Raw genomic sequence first — 27,905 nt, 5'->3', positions numbered from 1 at the left:
AAGCCAGAGTGCCCCCCCCCCCCCCCCCCCCCTACGCCCCCCATCCCAGAGTGATGATGGGTTCAGCCAGACCTTTTCTCCAAAGTGAGTAGAGACAGGTCTGGCTATGCAAGACTAGGGTGGGAACAGTGATCGAACAGGAAGTCCTGCACATCGGCGCACTCTATATCGTGTTTCACGTGACAAACTATCATTTTGAAGGAACGCGACAGTCATGATAAAAAGCTGTCTCTCTCTGCAACAGTCTGCGCTTGCATCATAATATGCTGCATGTATTGACTCAGTGCCTTTATTAGACTATTTGTCAAAATGTGCAACGCCTGGTGATTTGTTACGCAAACGCAGCAGAGAGCAGAAATGAGAAAATGCTTGTGAATGATGGCTTAGGTGAAATAATGGATTTCACGCCTGACCCCAAAAAAAAACGAGGGAAAAAAGGTCTACACATAGTTAATGCTACACTGGTGATTACATTGTGCAAGCTTGAAGCTATTGTGCTGCACATCTGCTGCCAGTATTACTGCGTTGTAATAGTTTGAGCGCACTGGTTCAGAATAGGGGGTTCTGTTCCCATATTCAGGTGGGAGTCGGCGTTACAAAGCTCTGGATGAAAGCAAATCTCTACTTACAATTGTAAAAAAAATACAGATGACAAAGAACAACAGGAGTCCCAAAACCTCCAGCCTCTCTTTGAAATATGCCTATGTATTAATTAACATTCACTGAATCCATTACACTGTAAAGTAGAGTAAAGTCTAAAAACCACAACACACATTATTTAATGTGTGTGTGCTTGAATCACGAAAACCACGAGAGCTAAGTTAAGCTACAGTTTGATGAAAGATTAATGGGCTGGCACTCCACCACAGTCACCGCTCTCGTTCCCACTTCACAAGCATTTTAAAGCATAACGCTAAACACTCTGTTCGTTTTAACATTGCAAAATGAGGGCATGTTTCCATCCACCTCTTTTGACGCACATCATGAGTTGGTACGTAGGAAAACCTGCAAAAATGGAATATGACAAATAAATAAATGTTTAACATGTAAAAAACAAAAAAAAGTTGGCAAACAAGACCCACAGTCTGTTTATTTCTACCAGCTGCCTCTTCTCGTTTTAACATCTGCGCGCTCTGCTTGTTTGGGTTTCAGTTCATTTAGGTAAAACAGAAACGAAACCGAAAATACTTCAGGGATGAGTTTGATACCAAATGACCTCGCGCACGGTGAAAAGCAGCAGCAACAAAGGTGTGCTGGGCTTGTGAGCCTGCTTGGCGTGTTGTAGCAGCTCCTCATTAAACAGCACGTCATTGTTCATTCAAAAAGTAGGACCGCAGTCAAGACCACCTCGAGTCGAGTCCAGTTAAGAAAAGAAACACGCTTGCGATACACGGTACGAGCCACCAATCAGAGCTTGATTAGTGTCGACAGAGCCGTACCATTTCGGTTCACAATCTACACTTGCAGGGTTTTTCAAGGCTGACTGTCATATTTTTAGAGTCAATATTTTTCATTTGGACATTTCTTACACAGGAAAAAGCAATGAATTGAATTAAATAAATACACATGGGATTTCACCAGACGTATATTCCTGGCAGTTTGGTGAGGGCCAACAAAAAAGGTTTGTTAGCTAGTTGGCTAGTTAAACTTTTCTTAGGGGGGTTGCACTGGGGGGGGGGGGGGTTTGGACCGCAGTATTCTAAAATCCAGGCAGCATTGTGACTGTGTGCATCTACCCTCAGATAATTCCACAGATACAAGGTCCATGATCTGACACAAAAGCAACACAGATCCATTTGTAATAATATAACACTGCAATTCAAAAGCTGATTTTTTTATTCAGCTAATTTGACATGTTACTTGTTAATGAACTCATAGATATTAAATTAGAAGAAAAAAAAAGAAATATCTGGATTCACTCCATTTTTATTATTATTTTATAATAATAAATAATGAACGGGCTGGACGACAACAGTAACAGTGGGCCAATGTTTACTCCTCTAGGCTCATTTGTACTAAGTTAGTTTAACGGAACCAGACACTAAAAGACAACAACGGATCATTTTTCCTTTCTTCTGGACCAAATAACCTGAACCACGTGAACGTGAGAGCGACATCAGAAGGCTGTGGTACTTACATGACTGGGCAGTCCTGGCCTCGATCGGCTGAGTAAACACTCCTAGACCCATGTCAGACCTTGCTGCCAGGGAGAACATGTAGAGTGTATCTGGCTTTAGACCATCAACTGCATAGAAGCCCGCTGGGTCGAAAGTGACACGATGCTGTGGAGAGATGAAAACCATGAGACCATCAACACAAACGGTCCCTGTTACAGAATATATTAACTATCGGGTATGCTATTACAATCTGAGGTTTGCTGGAATGTCCCAGAATTCAATACAAAATCAACACAATCAACTAAAGTCTTCTCATGAGATGAAATCTAATCAAATCAGAGGGGAGTGACGCAGGTGTAGTTTGGGCTCAACAACGCGGTTTGTTTTAGGGCTGTGTTCGTGGGAAATAAAGGGAAAGCTATCTCCTCATACTCAGTGAAGTCATTCTGAGGTCAGACAGGTGAAATGAGATGATTCCTGCAGGGAGCCTGGGGTTACTGAAGGAGCAAACAATAATCGCATATATATATATGAAAATGGAGCAACTGCGTTGGTAATGGTAATGTAATAATTTATGAAATGAAATATTAGCATAAACACGCACATCAGCTGAACAAATCACATATGCCGCACACATTAAACAGGCAGAAACACAAAACCATTAAATATTGTACACATTCTGAGAGTAAAATCCATCCCATCAAAGGTTTGCTTTTAAGGTGGTATTTTTATTTTTATTTTTTACCTTGTCTGTGGGATTGTTGGCCTCCCAGTAGAGCAGCTCAAAGCTAATGATGGGGTCCTGGACGGGCCAAAGCCACAACAGCATGACACGCGAGTCCAGCTCGGCCTCCGCCTCGAAGCCAGACGGCTGAGCTGGAACTGGAGAAACGGAAAGAGACGAAAGAGACTCAAAGCTAAGGAACAGAGACGGCAACGGTGGAAATACAGAGTTAGGGAGTCAGGAGCTGAAGTGTGTGTGGGGGGGGGGGCATAGAAGAAGCCAGGTATTTGGTGAAATGCTGCAGTCAATAGTCAGCAACCAAACTGAGGTATTAGTTTAAAAGGATGTCACTACCTTCAAATCCTCTGAGGCGACGTCAGTAAATTAAGAATCAAACTTGCTAACAGAGTCTCGTGTCCATGACTGCCTTGTGTTATGCTAATATGGCCGACCGCAGCGTCTCCATGCCTGTGATGTCGGCCAGTGTTTTCTGTCAATTTCGAGCTTGGTCTTGGTCTTGGTCTTTACTACTTGCTACCAACTTCAGTCAGTCAGTTCGTCACTGGAGCCTGAAAATCTTAAGATTACGGCCAAGTACGGCGGAGTCGACTCCTGTCAATCAGGCAAACTTCCAAACACACTGTACCTTTTTATATTAATTAACTTTAATCTTAAAGATGTGTTTTTTTTAGCTGGTTCCGCTGCCCCCAAAGTGGCTGAAAAGACTACCGTTCACTGACGCAAGTGTTTTCACTTTTCGCCTGATTGGAGCCTTCTCAGGGCATTGATTGACATCACGATTGTTCCACCTGTGGGTGAAACTTCATCACACCTTTTATCACTTGTATTAGTCCATTATGTTCAGTAGCCTAAGTCATTCCCAGCACGGTGGCGCCCAACTTCAAACTGAGCAGAAGTCTACTCTCCAACTGAAGGGACTAGACTAGCATTATTAAATCAAGGGTACAAATGAAGTAATTTATGCATATGATAATTACCGAAACTTTCACCACAATACCTGCCAGGCGTCCATAAAGTCCTGAGAGGTAACACGTCATTTCAGTGAAAGGTTTAAGGTCCTGTAACGATTACGTCAGACAATGTGCTTTTAGCTTGTTTCCCCCCCCCCATGTGGCCATGGAGCTAAACATTTTTTAAACCTTTCTAACAATATATTGAGATTTGCACAAGTGATGTGTATGTCGTGCATGTACGTGTGATCTTAGACATGGAAGAATGGTCCCAGTCACTTTCACACAGTTAGGTATATACTATAGGTTTTACATTGAAAAAAAACAGCACTGGCATCAGATCAGTTGTTGGTATTAGCCGATTACTCTTAAAATTTTGGCACTGGAATCAATACAATGAGACAAATAAGTGTAGCATCTGTGTTATCTCGGCTTAAAATAGAGGTTTAGGTCCATAGCTCCAGCGAGTCGCCAGTGAGCTCAGGCAACAAGCCCGTAGCTCCCGATGTTATGACACAGTGGACGGCCACCTAATAGATGGCATGACTCGGGACGATTTGACATGAATCGCAGTGATGCTCCGTTAAAACAAACGGGTGGAAAGACCCCATCCTTCTCAGGCGGGATACTACACTTTGTAATATGCATTTCAGTCACAATAATTTACGTCAGCCTGGAAGGGTGCCGAACTCTATTCCACAAATGAATGAAGCGGGACGGCTGAGTTTGGGCGCCTTCGTCTTCTACGGCAGCCCTGTTGTGATGTCATGTTTCTTCAAGCGCACAGTGTGCTGTGGAACAACAGGCTCTCCCTGTGAATGCGACACCATGCTTATTGCCTCTTTGTGCAGGCAGCCACTTTGTCCTTGAGGATAAAGTGTGTGAGACCTTCATACTGCACACACACACACACACTGCATATGCCCATGTGTAATCCTTGTGCAATAGATTACCCGCTGCGTTCATCTCAGCTGGTGAACGACTGAGTGATGAATTTGACGGACCAAAGTGTCACATTACAGCGGTGTTTTTTTTTTTTTTTTTTTCTGCAACACAGCGTGACTTCATTCATCCCACGCAGTTCTGCCGCTACCAATAAGTTCCTGCACGGGTCAATTACACACAGACACACACATTTGACACAAGTGCATGTGTAGGCTTGACACAAGCAGCCAGGCATCGATCTAAATTACACAACTCTCTAATTGCAACAATAATTATGGAAGTCACGTAGGAGTGATTTAGAGGGTGCTACATGTAACAGTGTAGACGACTGTTCATTATGTCACGCTGCTGGTTTTCGTCGGTGTTAATGTTTGCGATTGCCCCCCCCCCCCACCCCGCACCAGAGGTGGAACGTAACCAAGTGCGTTTACTTTAATTCATTCATTCATTCATTCAATGAATGCTTCAAGAGGAAGCAAAATGTAGCTTCATCCATAATTTATTTCTATTTGTTTTTTTGTTTTTTTTAAACTGTGAGTAGCCCCTTTATTTCCTTTGAGCATTGCGGGACAGTCGTGTGTATCAGCAGCACAGTCAAACAGCAAAAAAAGTGTTTTCAAGTACGCATACTGACTCTTTGGAGGGTGCCCCTTTTCCAGGGGTGACTCCACTACACACTTGCTCACAATTAGTCTGCGGTATGGACCTGGGACACAACTAAAGTTAATGACTTCACCTAGTAAAATAACGACTTTTATAAGGCGATAATATGTCAATGCATCCAAGTGGCCTCTTTTTCATTGTGGCATTGCTACTTAAGTAAATTATTCTTCCATCGCTGCTCCTGAATCCGGCAAAGCAATCCAAAAATAAATGATCCAGCGAAACTCTCACCCTGCGGCACTCTGCTTCAAATGCAGCGTGACTGCCGTTGCTTTACAGAAGCATAGTGGAGCACGTTCTCACCTCCCTGCTGGGTCTTGATCTGCAGAACATCAGAGGGAGGACCGTCCCCCACGGAGGTGAAGCCCAGCACCCTCAGGCTGTAGGTGATGTCCGTGGTGAGGCCCGAGATGGTGGTGAGCTGGCTGTCGTCTGTGTTGTGTTTCTGCCAGGCGCTGAGCGGGGCGTCGTGCTTGGAGCTGTAGTAGACCCGGTATCCCCGGATCTGGCCGTTGGGCTCCTCTGGAGGTTCCCACTGGACGAGCATGGTGCTGGAGCTCAGCATGCGCGCCTGGACGTGGAGAGGAGGCGATGACGGTGCTTGCTCGCTTGTGCGGGTGTCCACGATGCCGCTGGGAGGCCCCCGGCCGACGTTGTTGACGGCCATGGCGCGAAACTCATATTCCGAGAAGGGGCTGAGGCCGCCGATGCTGTATCGGGTTGTGGCCACTCCATCTACTTCCTGGAAGCCGTTGTCGGACAGCTTGGCCCGGTACTGGATCACATAGTACGACACCGGTTCTGGGTTGCCAGAGTCCCAGGTCAGGGTGACACTGGTGGCCGTGGTTTCTGTCACAATGAGGGAGGTTGGCTGCTTGGGCAGGGCTGTTAGAGAGCAGAGATAGACAAGAGAGTCAGGCAAACAAGTCTCTACAAGTCTCTTTGTTTTTTCCACCTCTCTGATATGAAGGTCTGACAGGAGGAACACCCACTGAGGCTCCGAGTACATGGAGCTCTTCAACCCTGCCAGTCTGACAGTTAATTATCATTCAGGAGCCTGTCCCTGTCCCCTCCCGATCTGCACAGGGCACAGCAGGCCGAGCACATGTATTATGTTGCCAAGCAGATGGGTGCATGTGCTCCTATGTAAATCCAGCTGCAGTCTCCCTAACTAGAGCTGTAGATCACCAGACGGGCATTTATTTAATGTAGCCCCACAGCAGAGCCTACTGTCCTCAGCTTTTGAAACATGCATTCACTTCACATGGAGCCCACCAGGCGTCATTACACAGCATAACCTTAAACGACTGTTGACATAAATTTAATCTGAACATATGTCTGTCCATGTATCTGTGTCCAACATGAAAACCAAACTGCATTAAAAAAAAAGTTGCTCATTTAGATTAGATTATCCATGGTCCGACAACTATCGCCGCGTATTTCTCACTGCTGTGGGCTACACAGTGCAGCTGACTGATAGCTGGCCAGCGATGCTAAAACAGCGTCCAGTGAGGAACTTTCCATTCAGAAACAACTGTATGAAAAGGAGCGTCCGAGAGCAAATGGGATGAATATGATAACCTAATGATATCAATATCGAGGGATTCATTCGGAAATTGTAGGCACCCCAACAGCAAAACGCGGCTGCTAGCCTGCTGCTTACGCTCAGGATGTCCCTCCCTACATGACAGCGTTAAAAGTGGCAGTTGTCAGATCACGGACGATGTAATCTAAACAGTTTCATTTGGATTTTGGACTGTAATATGTAGCTATACTTTGGATTGTCCCCATTATCATTGTGTTTGACGTCCCTTTTGTTTCCCTGATCGCTTGTGTTTTCTAAAACAAAACCCAAATTCATTTTAAGGTAACTAAGTTGCCTGCTTTTAGCTTTAACCTTAATGTTTCACTTTCGCAGTGACCTTTTTTTCCCCACCACTCATTTGAACACGTGAATTATTAATTCAAGAGTATCAGTTAAGGACTTTTCAGAGCATATAATAGTAATCTGTGAGTGTGATTTATTGATTTGTGCACGAAAATTTGTTTTTTTCTTTTATTTCTCCATGACATCTGCCAGGTTCTGTGATTTCACCCGCATTGCTGTAATAAATAAAGCTGTAGTGATTTCTCTTCATTCTGTCCATTCACACTGTATATACAACACTATCCACCCTGCAATGTCACTGCGTGGACAAGGACTTTCATTCAATGCAATAAATTCACTTTATTACAGACTATTGCAGTCTATAGAAACAAATTTCAGAGGGTCATTATTATTCATCGTAATTACATTGTTGCCTTGATGTGGAGTACGATTCATTCATCTTGAGCTGACTCCACTTAATACAGTCAGCACGCACCGTAAATTTGGAGACCTGACTCTTTAAAAGTCCACTATCAGATCTGAAGATTTTGCATCAATAGGCACAAAACAACTTCTCGAATCACCCACAAAAGCACATGATAGCAAATGTTAGAATTTGTTCTGCTTCCTCTCCACTGTCCTATGTGAGACCACATTCTACCCAGACACACCTACCCACCACAGGGACAGAAGAGTCTTTCTGACCTTTGACAGTGATCTGGGCCGTGGTCTCAATCATGCCGAGGGAGGATATGGCCACGCAGGTGTAGTTGGCAGACTGCCGGATGTTGGTGAGCTCCAGGACGTTGCGGCCAATAGGCATCTCCTCCTCCCGGGTCAGCTCCACCTCGCCGCTCATCCACTTGACATAAGGCATGGGAGCGCCAACCGCGACGCAGGTCAGGTTGACGCTGCCGCCGGGCATCACCTCGTGATTGGTGGGGGGGATGGAGAAACGGGGAGGCACACGACGAACTGCAGGGGTAAAGAGAGGGAGTGTGAGAGGACACAGAGGAGGAGGGGGTTGGGGGGGGGGTTACTGGATCACTGGGTAGACTTTGACTGGCCTGGCTTGGACTGTGCACCGCTGTGTGCGAACTGGTGGGCGGATGAGCCTAAATAACATTAACATTGGCCTGTTAGAGCTGTACTGCCCCATCATACTCTATATTCTGTTTTAAAATAGAGTGCACGTGTTTTCAGTTCAAAGCCAATTCATAGGCAGGTTTTTTTTCTCCTGCTACCTAAATACTCTTCATTATAGCTGATTTCATTTTTAGTCCTTTGGTTTACATGCTATAGAATTATAGCATTAGCATTATAGCATTGATCAGCTAATTTTTAGGTCTGACGTCTACTGTTAAAAGAGCAATCTATCGGTTTAATGTTTCAAAGTTAGTTAGTTTTCATGTCATCATGCCATCGTGATTTTTGGTCTCAGTGCACTTTCAGAGAGTTTTGTTAGGTGGGTTCATCAGAAAAAATATGACAGGACAATTCCCGTCTTTTGTATGATTTGGCACATAATCCTACCTTCAGGCGAGCCTGTGGTTGTCTTCATCAAAAGAAAATGCATTCATAAAGGCTTCATCATCAGTGAAGACTCTATCATCAGTGAGCATTAAGTCTCATTTTTAATTTCGTGATGGCGAAGTAACCGTCGCTTGAAGTGCAGACATTTCAAGCCAATCTGCTTTTACAGCTGCTGTACCCATGCAAAGACAATGTATCTCTGACCACGGGCATTATGTCCACTGTCATGGGTAACCCAACGTAAGCGAGTCTCAAGTCTCTGCAAGTTTATTCTGACAACGAATAGCAATGAATGGACAACAATGGCTGCCAAGGTAGTAAAAACGTGTCAAATACTCAAAAACACTATGGTATAGTTTGAATGGAGAGTTTTAGGCCAGATTTACATATCATGAAAGCAAGGGATTTGATCCAATTTGCCCTCCCAATCTGTGTATCATTAGCATCTGATTTACTAAAGCTGGGTTTATACTTGAAACAATGGGTTAATAGCAGTCCCGCTGTCGGTATCTACAGCATTGGTTCTGATTTAAATTCATTTTTCCCACCACAACACTAGGCATTTACGCGCGTAAAGCTCGGTAGCTACACTGTAACCTCTTCATGAACAGCCGTGTACAAATGAATGCAACACCATGACTGTCTCCAAGGACAAACCATCTGAGAGTTGCACCGTTATCCCCATGATGTATGATTCATCGTGCCTCATCCCTCTCTATGATGGCGGGATTTGTGCCCCACCTTCAAGCGTGGCCATTCTGAACAGTTCTAAACTCTTTTTGCCTTTAGATGTATTCAGGTGACACTTCTACAAACCCTTAACACTTAAGCGTCATGGCTGAACTGCCCTTTCAGAAGCATCTTGGTCTCATCAGTGAAAGCCCTCTTGCGGGAGCTCTTTACTACAGTCTGGGACCAAAGGATTAGTTTGGCTAGCCCCCTCAGGGCCCCATGATGTTGATTCGGCATTACCTGATATTATGCCAGCTCTTCTCTACTAGATGTTACCTTAGGGTCTGCCATGTTCACTTGGAAATGGGGTAGATGGAGAGCCTGTGCCTAAGGCGTGTAGCTGGATTTCTCTGGAGTATCTAGGGTTTCCTGCTGGGCTGCAGGGATTAAAATGCGCCTGGAGTCTACTGTGCTGCTAGTTGGGAGTGCTTCCATCATCCTGATGCTGAGGCACAGAGTGTGCTGGAGAGAATAGTGAGGGATTCTCCCCTATTGTTAGCTCTCTTCCTTAGAAATCGTCCTTAAGTGCTGGGATCTGCTTCCTCATTACGCTCCATCTGAATTGTTGCAACAGCACTATGCGAGCGTTAAACATGCAGACGGCTCTGTTGCACAAGTGAAGTCCTCCCTCTCTTGACTTAGCCGAGCACAGAGTCATGAAAACCTGTCTCACAAAGTGTAATTTAAGCTGCGGGCTGGAGTATGGGTGTGAGGAGCTTACACTGTGGATCAGAGGCTTTTCTCAGGGTTTCGGCTTGGTTTAACTACAGAGGGGGGAAGAACAGGGTGACAAATTCTATCACTCTGCCTCTCAGTGTAGAAAGATCTGATGTAATGTGAGAAGCGATGATGCTGGAGCAGAGAACTGGGAAGTAGCACTCGTAGTATGTGCAGTATGTTTGGCTGAACAATTTCTGTGAGTTTTGGAGTTCATGCGTGGGCTAAATGTTACTGTGGTGGAGGAGAGAATGCAGGTTTTTTTGGGGGGCGCTGCTCATAAAGAACCGCATTGTCTGCTGGCATGCAAAGAGGCAGCCTCTGAAATGCAGATGGCTGGCATTAAGACCGAATCCCATGGAGGCTGGAGAGCAGGAGAACATGATGTGGAGGAGGAGGAGAGGAGAGGAGGCAGAGGGGCTGGGAAAGGATGACAAGATGGAGGAGGAAGAGGAGAAGGAGTGGCAAACTGCCAGGCCAGTTAGGTGGGGGGTTCAGGGAAAATCTTTTTTTACTGTGGCTGGTCACGTATTTGATGCTGGAGGACGTCTATTTTGAAGTGCAGTAAGGTCAAATAACATTATTGATCAACACCGATGATTTTACTTCATGCTTAAAAACCAAAACAGCCTCTCAGGTAATGTTTACCGTGGTCGCCATCCTTAGTTTAGAATGCTAACTTTTAGCACTAAACCCAAAGTACAGCTGAGGCTGATGGGAATGTCACTAGTTTTGCAGGTATTTGAACATGAACCAAAGTATTGAACAAATGGAAGTTTTGGTCTTATGATGGTGCTACATGAACAGTTAAGGGCTCACCATTCCATACTAAGGGCTGCAAATGTCTGTACCAACTTTCATGGCAAACCATCCACAATCTGCTGAGATATTTCAGTCGAGATCAAAGTGGTGGACCGACCAAACACCCGACAGCCACCCCTTGAGCCCCACCACTTGTGGTCAAAAAGCAGTATATTTGGTTTGTTATTTTAGTAGTAGTGGCAATAGTTATTTATTAGTTTGATAATATGATTCAGTTAATTTATATTATTATCATATTCAACAAGTTGTAGTCATATTTACTTTGAACATTATTGTCATCAGTATCATTACAAGCTTTAAGACCAACCAGTGTTATCAGTTGCTAACATGGATTCATAAAAGTCACAGATTATTTCATTTTTTAAATGTATTACTGACTTTTTCACGTCAGTGGATGGACATTGGATTTTTTTATGTTAGGAGTTCATGGTGGTTTTAACCGTAAAAATTCTTGAGGAAAAGTGGATCTCTCATGTCAAGCTTTTATTGCATGGCGGTGTACGAGACAATAATCTAATGGTGGCAGTACATTTTCAGCAGGTGCACAGCAAAGGCCGGGCCTTGACATTTCATTTCCCCATTGATCTTCCAACACACACAGGTGGCCTGTCTCTAATGTGGCCACGTGGGAAGTGTTTCCCAGTCACCTTTGCTTATAACTCATTTCAAAGCAAGACTGGCTCTGACCACTACGAATAAGCCTTTCATTTAATGTTCAATGTTGTCCTACCAGGGAAGGATGCAAATAGAAATCCTTAAAATTTGGATGCTGACAGAGGGAAGTGACAAAGCTGTGTGTGTGTGTTGGTAAATGGAAACACCAGTAAAACATACAGAGATCTTACTGATAGACATCATAACATTGAAATTACCTGTTTCTATTACCTTCCTTACCATAGCAAAGTGGGAATAGGTAGAGCACTAAAATAGGATGTGTTAGCCTCAGCTGGCCAGCAGTTATGTCAACACTGTTTCCCCAAAGAACTGAATGTGAATATTGGATTGAAACCAGTGAATCTTCAGCAAACATTTCAGTTTTACGACATGAATGCAATATAAGGTGTGTGGTTGATAGCCTTCCAATAGTAGTCATCCTCAATGGGACTCCCTTAATAGCAATGTTTACAACAAATGCTACTATGAAAGTCTGTTATTACATATGTAGACCGAGGTGCTGCTGATTACCATTCACATGCAGTGGCTTGTAGTCCTTAGAATTAGACAAATGTACAGCTTTTTTGACTAAATTACCATGTGCTGTTTGTCCATGACTGTACACTTTGTATTGTCAATTATTCAGCATTTCAAAAGAAGCCAGAGGCAATACAAAGTCCTAAACAAGTCATTATGCAACTTTTGCATTTACCATTTTCCATTCTTAAAGAAAGCAAGTGAATTGACAATATGACTGCTTCATAAAATGTGTATTCACTACTTTCAATTACTTTTAAAATAAAAAAGAACCCAGTGTGCCTTATAATAGATATTGTGTTTATTCTGTTGCCATATTTATGACACGTGAGACAGTGATGGATGTAAGTGCCTTCTTTTTTATGAATTGATCTTGCCTTGTACCAACAGACTGGGAAACAATAGTAGCTTTGTAAGCATTTTAATGATAAATTAAAAATTATGAAAATTATGATTAAATATCCCTCATTTTCCATTGTCACTTATCCGATCTGGGTCATAGTGGCAGCAGGCTGGGCAAGATAGGCCATATATACTTCTCCTTAGGCACATTCTCCAGCTCTTCCTGGAGATATTTCCAGGCCAGATGGGATATATGATCCCTCCAGGATGTTCTGGGTCTACCCCCCTGTCTCTTTCCAGTTGGACTTGCGTGTCTGGAATATCTCCAGGGGAGGAGGCACCCCTAAGGCATTATCAGATACAGTACCTGACCCACCAAAACTGACTACTTTCAACGCTAAGGAGCAGCAGTTCAACTCTGACCTCCTTCTCAGGAAGAAGTCTGAACTCTTCACCCTATCTCTAAGGGTGAGCCCCAAAACAAATTTTGGCCATGTGTATCTGGGATCTTGTTGTTTCAGTTACTACCCAAAGCTCACGGTCATAGGTGAGGATTTGAACAAAAATCGGCTGTTAAATTGAAAGCTATCATGACAGTCCAGTACAATGCCCACACTGGTGTTTATCCACCTGTCGATCTTGTGTCCATCCTACCTTATAACTCCGTTACTCGGGGCAGGGACTCACTCACAACCCCAAAGGAGCAATACAACTCTATCTAGATCTTAAAAAAGTCCTCCACCGTGTTAAAGTGGCAATTCTAAGAGGGAGAAGGATGTATCTCATAACCAGTTTGTGATTTGTGATATTGGGCTATATAAATAAAATTGACTTGACTTAAGTAACTGTAACTGCAGTGCAAGGTTTTGGGGAGGTAGTGCGAAAAACTACTGCAAGGAAACTTTCAAAAAAATTTTGCCACTGTGGCAGTCACAGACTTTTAGGGACTCCTGAAATCATTTTGATCAGCTGGTGTACATGTAAACTAGACAAGGTGTCTATATACTATATGAGACCTTCATTTGGATTCAAGTCAGGTAACACTGAGATGCTTGCTTGTTGATAATAATTGGTACAACAGTTCTGAGGCTGGACGGTATCAATGTGCTGGCCAGCACTGAGGGAATCATCATGTTCTTATATTAGTCAACTAGAAGCCATGAAGTTACCCGTGGACATGGGAGATGGTCACGATGCGATGACAATAGGTTATTGAGTCAGAAGTTAAAAGTGATGTCATTAGTGCTACTGTTGGTCTGGACAATGGCCTGGTGGGTGGATGACTGAGGTACTGACACCAGGGGAGACTGAATCTGTCACTCAGTCATCATGATGACATTTGGGAGTAACAGATGCACATTAGGAGCAGCTTATAGTTAGAATGCAGACAAACTCATATCTTTATTGGCATGCCTGAGAAAGAGAGAGAGAGACGGGAGAAGGAGAGGGAGGGACCAGGGAAGAAGATTTGGGAAGCCAAGTCCTAACAAATAAAAAGCTGGAGTTGTAGGAGAACCTAAGATGGGTGGGGAAGCGATCATCTGAATGCACTGCCAGGGAAGTCATGCAGCAGCGCAGGTGGAGAGGTAGCAGCATGCTTTACTGCGGGATTCGTGGACACGGATCAAGCGTATTGAACTGAAAAATGTTGTGAATGGCGTCTCAAGTGGAATCAGCTTTTGTCTTCAATAAAAGTAAATTTCCTTACACCTGGAGTTGTTACCTGTGTATCCAACAAGATAGTTTTGGTGTGACAACATCTCTTTACCCATTACATCTCTTGCCTGATAATCAGTTAACTAACATTCATTCTGTCTGAGTTTGATGTTTTTCCAAGACAACATAAAAAATATAAATATAAGAGTTGTTCGCTCTGTAACTGGACTTACTACGACCAGTGCCATGACCTCATCCATGCCTGTCGCTATTTCTGTCGTCATTTGTCATGGATGTAGCTGAGTGGCTAGCTAGCTCTGTAGGAAGATTACGCCCGCATTCGTAGTCCCACCCATAAAGCTCCGATTTGGTTGATTGCTTCGATGAACGCCAGACCTAAACAGACTGTAAGGGTGAACTTTGTTGGTTGACCGAATGCTTTCAGCATGTTTGGCAGGCTACAAAATGATGTTGAATTCCACTCTATGGCATTTACAATGTATGATGCTACTGTTGACATGGCGTCAGAAAAACAAACTCAGAAACCTTGACCATCTTAGCAATTTCCCTTATTCGAGTCCTACTTGACGGAGCATTTCAGTTTTTGTATTAACAAGTTAACAAGGGATTCCTGACTTTCTCTGATGTTTTGAATGCAGCATAATTTGTGTTTACAGATTTGTGTAGAGTTGTTCATGTTCTGAAATAATGTTTGGACCACCCAGGACCAAATCTCCCTTTCCCTCTTTCAAATAATAATTTCTAAGAGACACGGTAAACATTTAGGCAACATGAACGCATTCAAAGATAGTGGAAGGAGACGAATGGAGCAAGATGATGCAACTTTTCACTCTGCTTTGGGCAAGTTGCCTCTCAGAAGAGCTAACTCCCAGTTGAACTTGGTCAACATAAATGAAATAATCACCTGCCATAAAAAGTAATCCTAAACCACTAATTGTAATTGCTAGTTGACCATCATGCATCATGTTGCCTGATCCATTGTGTTTAAATTTCAAGCCTTACATTTCACGAAAAGTAATCATGTCATTGAAAAATAAAGTCATTTGGAATGAATGAATCAATGAATGAACTTCCTGTCTTACAGTGGGGTGAGTTTGGAGAGGCGAGGAGCTTGGAGCACAGCAAAGCGTGAGGTGGCCGTTGGTTTGCAACTCAACATGGAAAGCAGAAGTGGGAATAAATCTGTGCTGATGTACCAGCTTTGCTGCTGTACATGACATCCGGTCGCTACATGCTGTCCAAGGCACCAGTCAAAATGGAAAATGGCAAAATGTGATGATAAATGCATCATCCACATACAGCATTAAGCTGATGGATTCCAAAAAAAAAACTTCAGTTGCAATTCCACTGATACTGATGTTAGTTTTGAATGAATTTGTTAATTAATTGAAGTTAAGTTAAATTAAGTTAAACTGAGTCATGTTACGTTTCGTTATGTTAAGCTTTACATACCTTTAGTTGGACAAAGTAATCTTTTGTTAATGAAGATAATAACTTATTGCACACGGTTTTGATTCATTACTGACAATAAGGGTGCATCCAGAGAGTCTGCGGTTGGTAGAAATGGTACACCTTCAACTCATCGCGATACACTAGGATTTTAGACACAAGGCAATGCCAAGGATAGCTTTTTGTTGAGAGTTTTGTTGCCTTATATGCTTTAAAGGTGATTTTTTTTATTATTTGGTCGTACTTCTGCAGCTACAATTCTCCATGGTCTTACTTTGTCAGACATAAGGAATCTAAACCTTTCCTAGAATCCTCAGATGGGAATTCACAAAGCTACAAAAAATATATTTTGTATTGAAAAATCATAATCAAAATGATATAAAAGCCATTCACTCTCCCTACAGCCTCCTCTGCCATTTTACTTTCATTGCTTCTCTAGTTTTCAAGTCCCAAAATCAAAGCCACTTCATGGTGTCACTATTAAACTCAAGTGGCTTTCAAGCACATCTTTCCTAAAAGAAAGTACTGTTACTGAAATTTGAAATTACATATCAGATCCCTTCTCTCCATGTATTCTCTAACCTCAGATATAAAGCCATGAAGAAACAAGAAAAAAAAAAAAAACACTGTTTCTGTAGAATAAAACAAGTCTGCAAGTCCACATATCAAACACAAACACTGCAGCTAGGGCTGCAATTCTCTCCAGTAGTATTTCACTCCCCCTCGATTTCTGAGCTCCCTCCGTGTTCTCCTATTAATGATCCAGCAGCAAGAGTCTTGGAAAAAGCATGTAAACACGTTTGAGGCTATTTTATTCTCTTGGAGAGTCTAGTTTTTGACACATGTAAGAGGGGAGCATGGTTAAAGCAGTGTGAGCTCAGTGTAATGACGGTCAGACAGCGGATGACAGCTGGGACGAGCCATGCCTTTGAATTTGCCAAGACAATGAAAACATGATCAGCATGCTGGAGCAGACCTCATGGGACTGACACAGTTGCAAAATCTTTGTGAAGTGAGCACAAACTCTGGACTCAAATTATGTCGTTGGCTACAAATGATGCGAAGATTATGTTCCTTCACCAAGAAAGGTGTGACGACATATAATCCTCTTCGTCACACATGTAAAGAATAGTCAATGGTTTTGTTTGGGCAAGTAACAGATTTTCATCCTAATGAGGTTTTATTCAAGAATGACCGTCCGCAACAAATCCGCGCAAGTCCGTATATGTAACGGTGAAACATTTCAGGGATGTACCGTGGTTACTGCGTAAAAGGATGATGCCTCGATCATTTATCCCGCCTACGAAGCTCTTATTAGTCAATTGTTTCTCCAACTACGGAAACAATGGCCGATGGGCACAAAGCCAGACCTATTGGGACTGCAGAACATTAACGTTTTATTAAATAACCACGAACACAGCCAAGAGACTCTCATGCCCATTCAAGCAAGTGTCCCAGCAGTCAGTGAGCTAACGTTAGGCCTTTCCCGATCTGCATTCTAGTCTCTACTTGTCTGTTCTCATGTTGTTGTGGAATGTCAAGTACTGTCCCAATTCGGTAAGACGAAACGAAAATTTTGCTCCAATGTTTTCAGGGACGTGAGGAACCACGAGCTGGGCAAGACCAGCTGGTCGGCATCCGTTTTGCTGAGGGTAAAGTTCCTATTTCTTCTTACTTCCTTTTGGCTCCTTATATGTAAAATATGAGATTGTACGTTATATTAACGTTATATTAATGTACACCGCCCCTGTCCCCCCTGCGTTACATTAACGCACCCACCTACTAGACACTTTATTTGGTCACTCTACTGCCAACTGCACTGTCTGTTATTATTGTTGTATGTTCGTATATTATTCATCTTATCTTATTCTTCTACCTCTAAATACTACTATATATACTATGCTATACTTTTACATGTTTGTTGTCTGTCAGATTATATGTTAAAGCACCTTCAGACCACGGCAAATTCCTTGTAATGTATGTTACTTGGCAATAAACAGCTTCTGATTCTGATTCTGACAAGATAAGATCCTTTATTGATCCCTCAGCGGGGAAATTTGCAAAAATCTGCTAAACTTCATTAGAAATAAACAAATATATATAAATGAAACAAACGGAGCCATTGTGGTATATGATGTTATGTTTCATTTTGCCGTAAAGACACATGTGTCTGATCACCTGGTGATATCAGCAGTAACGCTGTTGTTGTATTTGCAAAGTGAACTGTTAATTGTCCTCCCTGCGAGTTCAACTGGACGAGTTCAAACTCCCAAGACCTGAAATGACTGCTCTCATTTTGTAACGTTTGGGGATTTGGTCACTCTTCAGTTTGAAAAAAAGAAATTTCACTTCACACAGTTGCCACTTCCTACCAATGCCATTTCAGGGTCACATCCTCCACGTAATCCCTTCCTGGTGGGGAAACGTATTTGTCATTTTTTTTTGTGCAGAGGGCACATTATTGGCAGTTAAGACGTGCTCATTTCACAAGATTTCACAGGAGCAGGCTGCATGGAGCAATATGTCATGTGGTGCAAGGCAGCATATACTGTAGCAGCAGGGTGGGGTTAGGGTTGCATTTGGGGTAGCGGGGGTAAAGAGGGTAGGGGGGGGTGCACTGTGGGGTTGGGGTCCTGAGAGAGAGAGGCCGGGACGGGCCTGAGGCGCCTAGCAAGATGCTGGCGCAGCACGGCTCCGGTCTGCCAGGCCTTGGCTTTAGGAGGGTAAAGAGTGAAAAAACCAACCTTCCCGTTGATCTGAGTGGTGAGATTTGGATTGTGTTTTTTGGATGGCAGGGTGCAATGATGATGATGGAGGGAGTTAAGATAAAGTGAAAAAGAAAAAAAAATAAAGAACAAGAGGGGCAAAATAAGGTGTAGGAGGAAGAAGACAAGGAGAAACAAAGAGAGTAAAACAGGCAAATATCTGCTTATCCATTAACGAGTGAGAAAAAATCACAGCAGAGACAGTAGCCTGTGCAGCACAGTGACAAACGCACACACACACACACACACACACACACACACACACACGCGCGTGCGTATAATATGGCACATAGCAATGCAGTGCACACTCATCACACACACAAAGCAAAAGGCGGTGAAGGATACACTCTCACATAAGCAGAGTAAGACATAGTGAGATCATCGGTGCTAATCTAACTCTATTTCCAGTGTTTTCCAGTCAGCGTTCACACAAATAGACACAGACATACAATTCCACACACACACTTCCCTGTCCTTAAACCTTGTGTTGTCTTAAGGGTCAAAAATGAGCCACCACTGTGTTTGACAGCAGAGAAAAAAACCCCTAAATGATTGAAATTGGATGACTTTTCCTCGTGACACATTGCCTTTGTTTATATTTCTGTGACAGCCATACACCACCAGGGTACAACGATTGTCTTAGGGCAGTCATACATCTAAAATATATGATGGGGAGGGGGGATCAGTTCTCTCTTTGCCGAAGCCACGAGTGCACTTTTCAGTGCCCGACAGGTGGTAGATCCAATTTTTATTTTTTTTCCAGATGTCCGGGAGGAACAAGAGAAGAATAATTTAGAAGGAGGAGGAGGTATCTGAAGAAGAAGACAGGGAAGAATACAACCCAGAGCACGATGCATCATATTCAGAGGAAATCCCCCTGGTGTTGTAAAAAAAACAACAACAAAAAACACAAGCGATGTTCACTGATTAAAGGCAATCTCTGTGCTCTGTGAAGGGGGGAAACCCCGGGTATTCACAAAGTCTGTCATGAATCACAGGTGGTTTCTTCATGCAAAATAGATTTGGGGTTTAAAATTCAATTATGCCTCTTTATTCTAGGGGGTTTTGCGAAGGGGGGGGGGTCATATTTTAACCCTTAGGACAAGGGGAGTGTGCAGAATGTAAAGGCGTCACGAGGGTCCACTTTGCCGCACTGTCGAGTTAGGACAGCATCGGAGGAGGCCCGAGGTTCGCTGACAAGCCGGACTTCATTAAGCGCACAAAGCAGACTGTTATGTGTTACTGCCCCACATTTATCCTGCCCACTGATTCTGGCCAAGCTGAAGCCACCCAGCCCTGAAATCAATGAGCACATAAACATGCCCCCCCCGCCCCTATAGGATTGGTTAAACACTCACCTTGAAATTTGTACTTCTGTTTTTTGCCATGTGCCCAGTCCTAACTGAGAACAGATTCTACGAACACTTAATAAGCTAATACTGAGTGCTTCGAGATTGTCCTGTTGGTCCACTTACCCACTAATGTGTGGTCTGGCAGTGACTACTATTTATATGGGACTTACAATCCTCCGACTCCTGTAACCAAGACAGTATTGTATTTTGATTAAACCATACATCTAATCTACTCATATTCCAATTTGCTACCAAGGGGAGCTTTATTAATGGTGTCCGGGGTTTCCCTTCAGTATTCAACATCAAGCCAGGTTTTTATGTCTTGAGTATTAGTGATTTAATAGCGTAGTAGTGATTTAATAGCGCGCCCATTTTGCTGTTGATTAAGTCATTCTTTTTAAGGTTATACATTAGTGGAGCTGGGAATCGTCCGAATGACCCCCAAAGACATTTCCAGTACCTGACTTTGTTGAGCATAAACTCGTTTTTTTTCTATGAATTGTATTGGAAACCGCCTTCTGTACCTACCAGCACTACGTACTGATTTGGCCAAAATGTAGCATGCTGAATCTCCGGTATGCGTCGGACCGGTCTACCTCGCGTACGGCGTCCCACAATGCAAAGCGCTGGCGGTGGTTGGCCATTAACGTTAGGTAAACGCTCACTTATTTCACCTCAGCTGCCCGCCAACATCTGTTTCTGAACGCATTTGAGGCGAGAAATGAGCGACCCAGTTACTGAATCTGCATACTGCATTTATCGGTAGTATGCAGCAGGCGGTTTCCCTGCGTTCACCCTATCCTCCTGTGTCTACATGTCCCCAGTTTGCCTTTCTGTGTTTCTGTGTTTGTCGTTCCAAGCCCGTCAGCCCACCTGTGCCTGCCCTCCACGCACCTGTCGACAATCAAGCTCCCCACTCTCTGCATTTCAACCCCCGGCTTTCCTTCCACTCATCGCCAGATTGTGTGTTCCAGTCTCACTCAGTAAAACTCTAGTATCACTACTCTACTCGCAGTAATGTGTTTGTGTTTTATACATACACAAAAGTTGGTTGAGCGTTCTTGAGACCTCTTCAGTGATCGCTCCAACCTGTTGGAAATGCACGCGAGGGAGGACGTCGCCAGTCGTTTCGTCTGTCCAAGGAAACAGCGAGCCTGGCTGATGCACAAGAGCCCCGCGCACAGGTCCGCGCTGAGCTGAGATTTTATATACCACTGGAAGTTTCTTTTGTTTCGTTACACTCCTCACTGAATTGTCACGGCAAAAAAAATGTCCTCGCACCGGTTGAATTCTCCCAGAAGGAAAACATTTTCTGCTGGAGTGAGCGGAGCCGAGTTCTCTGATGTGGTTGGTAGGTCCGACATGTTTTCTAGTCTTGGCTTAAAGAGAGTTCATGAGAGCTAGTCAGCTTGGTGAAATGGAAGAATGGACTATGGCTGAGAGCAAACTAATTAAGTCAAAGTCCATCTTTGAGAAACCAGCCCCCGGGGGGTCTGTCTTAATATTATCCTCATACGCCATGTATAGACTTAAGATAAGACTTCCTGGCCTCTGCAATCATTCATCGTCTCTACACTGGCTGCGACGTGATCCCCATCTAATGCGACCGCACCGTAAGAGAAATCCACAGTCCCCTTCCCTTTGCACATTCAAAAAAAGTTACCACCACAATTTTGAAATGAATGTCAGATTGTGGATTATGTGTATAAAATTATTATCCTAGTTTGATTTTTTTTTTTTTATTCATTCCATTTATTTTTTGTAATTTTCTTGGCAGTCATTGTGCTAGTTTAATGGTCGTACGACGCCGCCTCGTAATCTATCTCGTCGCATCTATGAACACAATAAGACCTCTTTCACGGAAGACATTTCTGGCTCGCCGTAGCGGGGAAAAAAAGCACTGGCGCAATTGATAACGCTAAAAAACACAGCCGCATTCCATTACGGCGAGCCAGTCACAGCGTCCCGGTGTGTCGCGTGCAAGGGCTTGCTGTGACACTTAATGGAACCGAGCCATCCTGCTATGACAAGTCCAAATGTCTGCTGTGAAAAAGGCCTACGGAAGTAATGTTTGGACCTCGTTGCGTCATCCTTTACATTTGAGCAGTCACGTTTGATTTAATCTCCTCTCATAATGTCCAAAAAAAAGAAACTCAACTAAGTGAGGCTACAGCTCTCCTCGACTAGTGAGATGCTGCCAGAACTAACGTGCTCGCTTCGTCTAACGAACTGAGATGAACTGATCATTCACAAAGCTGTTTTGTACAGAAGGAGGACTGTACATTTGATATCCACGTCCTCCTCCTCTTTAAAGGCTAAGTGGACCAAGGGACCATCTCTCTGTTCAGAGTAAAGTCTCGTATATGAACATTCACAAACACACCCTCTCACTCACAACACAGCAATCCATAAAGTACTCTCTCGCAATGTACAATAGAAGAGGTGCAAACAAAGCAAACGATGAAAACCAGTTGCCTTCACGTGTAGATAGAAGGATAAGCATTTGAGAGATGGAACAGGAACATATACAGTCTGTGTGTATATGACTGACACGTGACCAAAACGCAGGGAAGGGAAAAGAAATGAAGACACACACACATATACACACACATCTTTTGTCATGTTGCCAGTGTGTGCTCAGAAGCCACACTGTGAGATGAAAATGGGAAACACTGAGCTAGCAGCACACCTGAAGAGGTTAAAAGGTTAAAGCAACAACAACAGAGCGGAAACCTTGAAGAGAGAAGCAGAAATAACCAGTCACGTATTTTTCAAAATCGCACTCTGTTGGCTGCGGCTCTGCGGGTAATTCAGTGGAGGATGCTTTTCATTAACAAATCAGCCATGTGTTGAAGCAGAGACCAGGATATCTTCAGAACTATGTCTTCATTCTTGCTATGTGTGTTATTTTTTTTTTTTTTTTCTTCTCAAAGGCAATTTGCATCCCGGGTGTGAGCGCTCTGGAATCTGTTATTGGGAAATGCATCTGTTGGTGAGAAAATAAAAATGTACATCTGCTCGCACATATGTATCTCCCAGACACACACACACACACACACACACACACACACACAGACTGCTTTGCCAGGAAGAATCAGTTCTCTTGTTTTAATTCACATTCATTTTAAATTAAAAGGGGTGTAAATAGGGAGCGTTTTCCAGGCTCTTGTCTGTTACGGTCTTACGTTTGGTACTGGGATGGGTTTGAAACACTGAGGAAACATGTCAGGATATCTGCCGAGGGTTCACACTGCATCGTTCCCCTCATGGGTGTCATTTTATCAATCAATCAAGCAAACTTTGGATTTTCACAACCGGGAGGACCATTTTCATGAGACCATATGACTTGAAAAAAATCAAAACCTACAAACCTACCCTTTAAATAAGCCCCTTCGATCTAAGTATAGTGTTTCGGATGCTTTAGGGCTAAGACAAGGGGAAGGGAATATATATAACTATATATATATATATGTATATATATAGTTATATTTATATAGTTACATATTGCAAAACAACACTAAAGAGGAGGTAGCAACTGTACTTAGCTTTGACATTTCTTTCAAAGGAAAACTGCATCAAAGAACATTGTCAATGGAAACTAAGCAGCAATGAATTACTCATGCTTTGAAAATTGCCTTTGAGAACCTGATACTGGTTGAGGCTAATTGAGTTGTTTGTTGACAAGGCCTACTTATGAGAAGCCCCGAGGCTGGCTTTCACCCTGTCGGCTTTTGTTGCCGCACATCCAGCCGACTGGAGCCCGCTTTCGGGGGAATTTCCTGCCTGTCTTCTCCCACACGGGGACATGCACGACGGCGAAGGTGTCAGCTTGCTCTGTGTGGCAAGACTCCACACGTAATCCTCCTCCTCCCCTGAAAACAAGGAGGCAGAACCGCAGCCAACCTCTCTTTCACCCCTGATGAGTCAAAACATCCCCCCCTTGTCACCCGTGAGGTTAGGCAGGTCAAGCAAAGTAACAACAGGGCATTGGAGCAAAATACATAAATCACCGCCCGGGAGACAAAGACGAGACAGAGAGGGAGATGGAGAGAGCAGGAAATGAGAGCGTGACAGCAGAGACCCGGACAGGCATCAACAGGTTTGACTTTCGCTGCAGTTGAAGGGAGGCCGCTTCCCTATTAGCAGTCGGGGAGGCAGAGCATCGGCACAGAGGAGGTGACGAGAGAGGACCTTACTGTTGGAGGCGGGTGGCCTGACTGGCAGCGGGGAGGGGTCGTTTGGGGTCAAGAGGGATCTTACCTCGAACATAAAGGTTAGCCGGAGCCGAGTAGCGAGTCCCGGCGCTGTTGACTGCCACGCACTCGTACTTGCCCTGGTCCGACTCCTCGCTGTTCTCAATCTGAAGCGCTCCTGGGGAGGGAGGCCAAAATGTCACCGTTCAGGTCTACACAGACGGGGGCAGCAGAGCAATCTGATTCAGACACACAAACACCAGTCCTACACACACCTAGCTGTCCATATCTTGGCCTAAATCTACCCAAATTTGATCCTGTCATTTTGTTTTCATTCCAGACCTATAAGGAAAGCATTCAGGATTCATGTTTATTATCCGGAGGCCTGCGCTATTTATCATTTATGGCAATGACCAGATATTATTAGGCTTGTTCGAGATGACCCAGGACTTCTGTCCAACTGGCTCATTGCTAGCTGTAGTGTCACCCTAACACTGTCGGTCTTTGACGTCATGAGAGCGACGAGGCCGCAGTTCAGTGCCAGGCGAAGCAGCAGCTCTCCACTGACTGTAGAAGCTTAAAGGTTAAAACCGGCAATATTCTAAAATATCCTCTTGTTCTTGCAATGGGTGACGTGTGCCGTCATGACAACGATCACGGGCACTGTAGTTTATTCATTGTCCTTTAGCAGTCATTAGTGCACCGAATGAAAATAGTCTCACCAAGCCTCTGGCATGGCTGTAGAATGTTGGTCTTCATGGACATTAATTTTCCTTTTGTTGATGAAACTTAATACATGTGGGCAACTTTTAAAGATCTACATCTTCAGCAAAAACCAACGGGCTTAGGACTTAAGTGCCACAGACCGGGCAGGGAAATTGCTGAGTTGGTTTTGGGTCTCTCACATGGTGGTTGTCGACAATAAGAATAACACCAGCTTCATCCTTTAATGCATGGTGGGAAATAACTGTGTGTGATATTGTGATATTACCACTTGGACCAAGGGAAACTACTGTTGATCATATCAGGATCATAATAGTCCAAGTTCTGACTGCATCATCATCTGGCAGCATCATTTCAGAACTGATTGCTGAATGATGTTCTCCCATGGCAACAGTCATAATGGAATGTCAATCAAAAGATTTTCATGTAATTGTAAGGTGGTTCTTGAACACATCGAAAAACCACTGTGTCTTAGGGTGGTCTAAACACTGTTTCAAAGAACATGCATAGAAAAGCATGCAACACCTGTTTTGAAACATAGCATGTAATGTTGATGTAGTTAAAGACATTTGCAACATTAGCAGCAATAGCTTAAAAACCCCCGACTGGTCAAAGCCTTTAGTATAACACTCGTGCTACACTCCCTAACCCTAACCTAAGAACAGACTACTTCTTATGTACGCTAAACTTCTCCTTTCATTTTGGGGAAAAGAAAGATGTAACTTACCTGACACCATTAATTACACCCATTCATTACAAGGACAATTCATAACAATTTCACAGCATTTTATACATTCAAGATTCAGTTGTCAGTAGAAAGGTTAGGTTTGAGATAGAAAACATGGATGCATTTTTTAACGACTATGCAATTATATCCAATCATGTATTGGCTGTGGATGTCACATACATCATGCAGTTTTGCAGTGGACAATAAGAAATGCGGAAAAAAGAAAAAAAAAATGTTAAACATGTACATATTTCAGAATACAATCCTGAAATGCAACATGGGATGGGTTTGTAACACAATGTTAAGAATTAGTTTAAGATAAAAAATAAATAAATAAATAAAAATTAAAAACTCAAAAAGCCATTGATAAAATGTGTGTAGCCACATCCCTGGTGGATCTGGTGCAGACAACAAGCCCAGAGATGGAGGAGGAGGAGCAACCTTCATCTGGGATGCAGCCAGCAAGGACACTCTGCCTGAGATGTATGACCCTAAACTACTCTCTCTCTCTCTCTCTCTCTCTCACACACACACACACACTCACATACACAGCACGTAGGTAAGCCTTTCTCCTACATATCACAAAACATCATGTCAAAATCATAACGAAAGAGCGGTGTATCTTTTTCAAAGTGCTTAACTTACTCCCATTAAGAGTCAGCACAGGAGACTGTAGACCAATCCTCACACTGTTGCTGCAGTGTGAATAGGAGTATGTTCAGCAGCAGCAGCAGCAGCTGAATATCTTTCATTATGTATGTATTTCCAACTCTCCGTACTGTGATGATTGTCTATCTCATTGCACATTCAGCACCTCTACATGGCAGAGGCCTCCTTTTTTTTTTTTTTTTTAAGAGAAAATGCTTAATTCTCTCCTGAGAATTGCGAATGGATGCCGATGGACGTTTTGCTCTGACCTCTTGGCATGGCAAAGGCTAATCGGCGCAGTGCGAGAGAAGGTGTGACTTCTTACAGATGAAGACTGTGAAGCCCTCAGCAAAATGTTAGAAGTTGCTGCAACTTCCTCCGCCCATCAGACATTCGGCATTTCGATAAGCAGCTTCCAAGGACAGCGTGCAGACAGAGGTCCGAAAAGCAGTTTGCTTACTACTAATTATGCGAGTGGGGAGTTCAGCACGTAGCTAACAGACTTACTTCCGTGGCCTGGCTCATAGGTAGCGAAATCTAGGAGAACTGACAGTAGGATGCTCAGCTAAACATTTAAGTAGTGAGGAATGCGATGCTACAGTATATTTGATCTATATACAGGACCTTTTATTAATGCCGGCTAAAAGCCTTATCATGTCTTCATACTGATGTAACAGCCTGTTGGCATTGTTGGACCTCCATGTTGCTTGTGGTATAGAGAAGCTGATGGACTGTAAGGCTGTGTTCACACATGTAGTTTGGTTTGGTTTAGGGCTTACACACCTAACCTGTTTGGTGCATGTCGTCTCTTTGTTTCGGTTTGCTTGGGCTGGTTTGACAGCTGTCACTCAAACAACTGGACTGAGACCGCCTGGAAAGGTAGGTCTGGGTGCACTTCTAACGGCGTGTTTCCTTTGTGGTGAAAGCAAAGCAGATCAACTGCCTTTCCCTCTAAAACGGGACATTTGAGGGAATTCCATCTGCTGATTATGGAAACTGTCAACAAAGGGATCTGTATAGGCAATCTCTAATTTGGTAACCCCAAATTTGGTGACCTGCCATCCTGTATCATCACCCCTTCACAGGCCGCTGGGAAACAAGTTCATTACCATGACAGCAAGTTACATTTATCTTCGCTGTTGGCTCCGAAGCTATAACAGTCCTTTTAGGACTATGAGTTGATTGGCTTCATCAGACAAAACAGAATAAATAGTCAAATCTGCCACCGTTCAATTTTCAGTCATGATCCATGTACTTAAGTCTGGACCTAGGTCCACTCCTTGTATTGTTTCGGAGGGTAAATAATAACTCTCTGAACTGACTGCCATGTATTCCAATGTCACACCCTTGAAACAACAAAGGTTTTTGTGAACATAGAGAACTTTGAATGCTCATCTCATGATTTGCAGTGGTTTGTCTTTTAACCTCCTAAGACCTGGCATCCACATGCGTGGATATCACATTTTGGGTTATACCATAATACTTAATTCTGCTTATATGGAAATTCAAAATTGTCCCCGTATGTGGAACTACATCATGTCAACAGATGATGCTTAGTTTTTATACTTATCAGGTCCCAATAAGCCAAGATAGCAAAGAGAAATTAAGATAGAACTTGGGTCTTAGGAGGTTAAAGCTCTTCATGACAATGTGGGTTGGGTCCACACAGTGAAGGTGAGCACTTCCTATCAAAGTGTGGGTTTAAAGTGTATGCGGGCCTATGCTGATACCGTATGCGTATGGTAAG

General features: G+C 43.4%; 1 protein-coding gene across 1 annotated transcript in view; it reads right to left on the bottom strand.

The window, feature by feature from the left end:
• The window catches only part of ptprfa (protein tyrosine phosphatase receptor type Fa), a 221,827-nt gene that overhangs the window by 101,669 nt on the left and 92,253 nt on the right, over window positions 1–27,905 (bottom strand). Inside the window, exons 8-13 of the mRNA XM_070909026.1 lie at window positions 24,128–24,238; window positions 18,495–18,506; window positions 7,993–8,262; window positions 5,724–6,305; window positions 2,863–2,999; window positions 2,138–2,282 (exon numbers count right to left, since the gene is read on the bottom strand). Coding sequence (XP_070765127.1) covers window positions 2,138–2,282; window positions 2,863–2,999; window positions 5,724–6,305; window positions 7,993–8,262; window positions 18,495–18,506; window positions 24,128–24,238 — 1,257 coding nt within the window. The remainder of the gene's footprint in view (window positions 1–2,137; window positions 2,283–2,862; window positions 3,000–5,723; window positions 6,306–7,992; window positions 8,263–18,494; window positions 18,507–24,127; window positions 24,239–27,905) is intronic.

Source organism: Enoplosus armatus, chromosome 7, assembly GCF_043641665.1.
Source record: "Enoplosus armatus isolate fEnoArm2 chromosome 7, fEnoArm2.hap1, whole genome shotgun sequence".
In the NCBI taxonomy this organism is placed as follows: domain Eukaryota; kingdom Metazoa; phylum Chordata; class Actinopteri; order Centrarchiformes; family Enoplosidae; genus Enoplosus; species Enoplosus armatus.
Note: the sequence above shows the minus strand (reverse complement) of the source record. Positions and strands in the feature narration are given on the sequence as shown.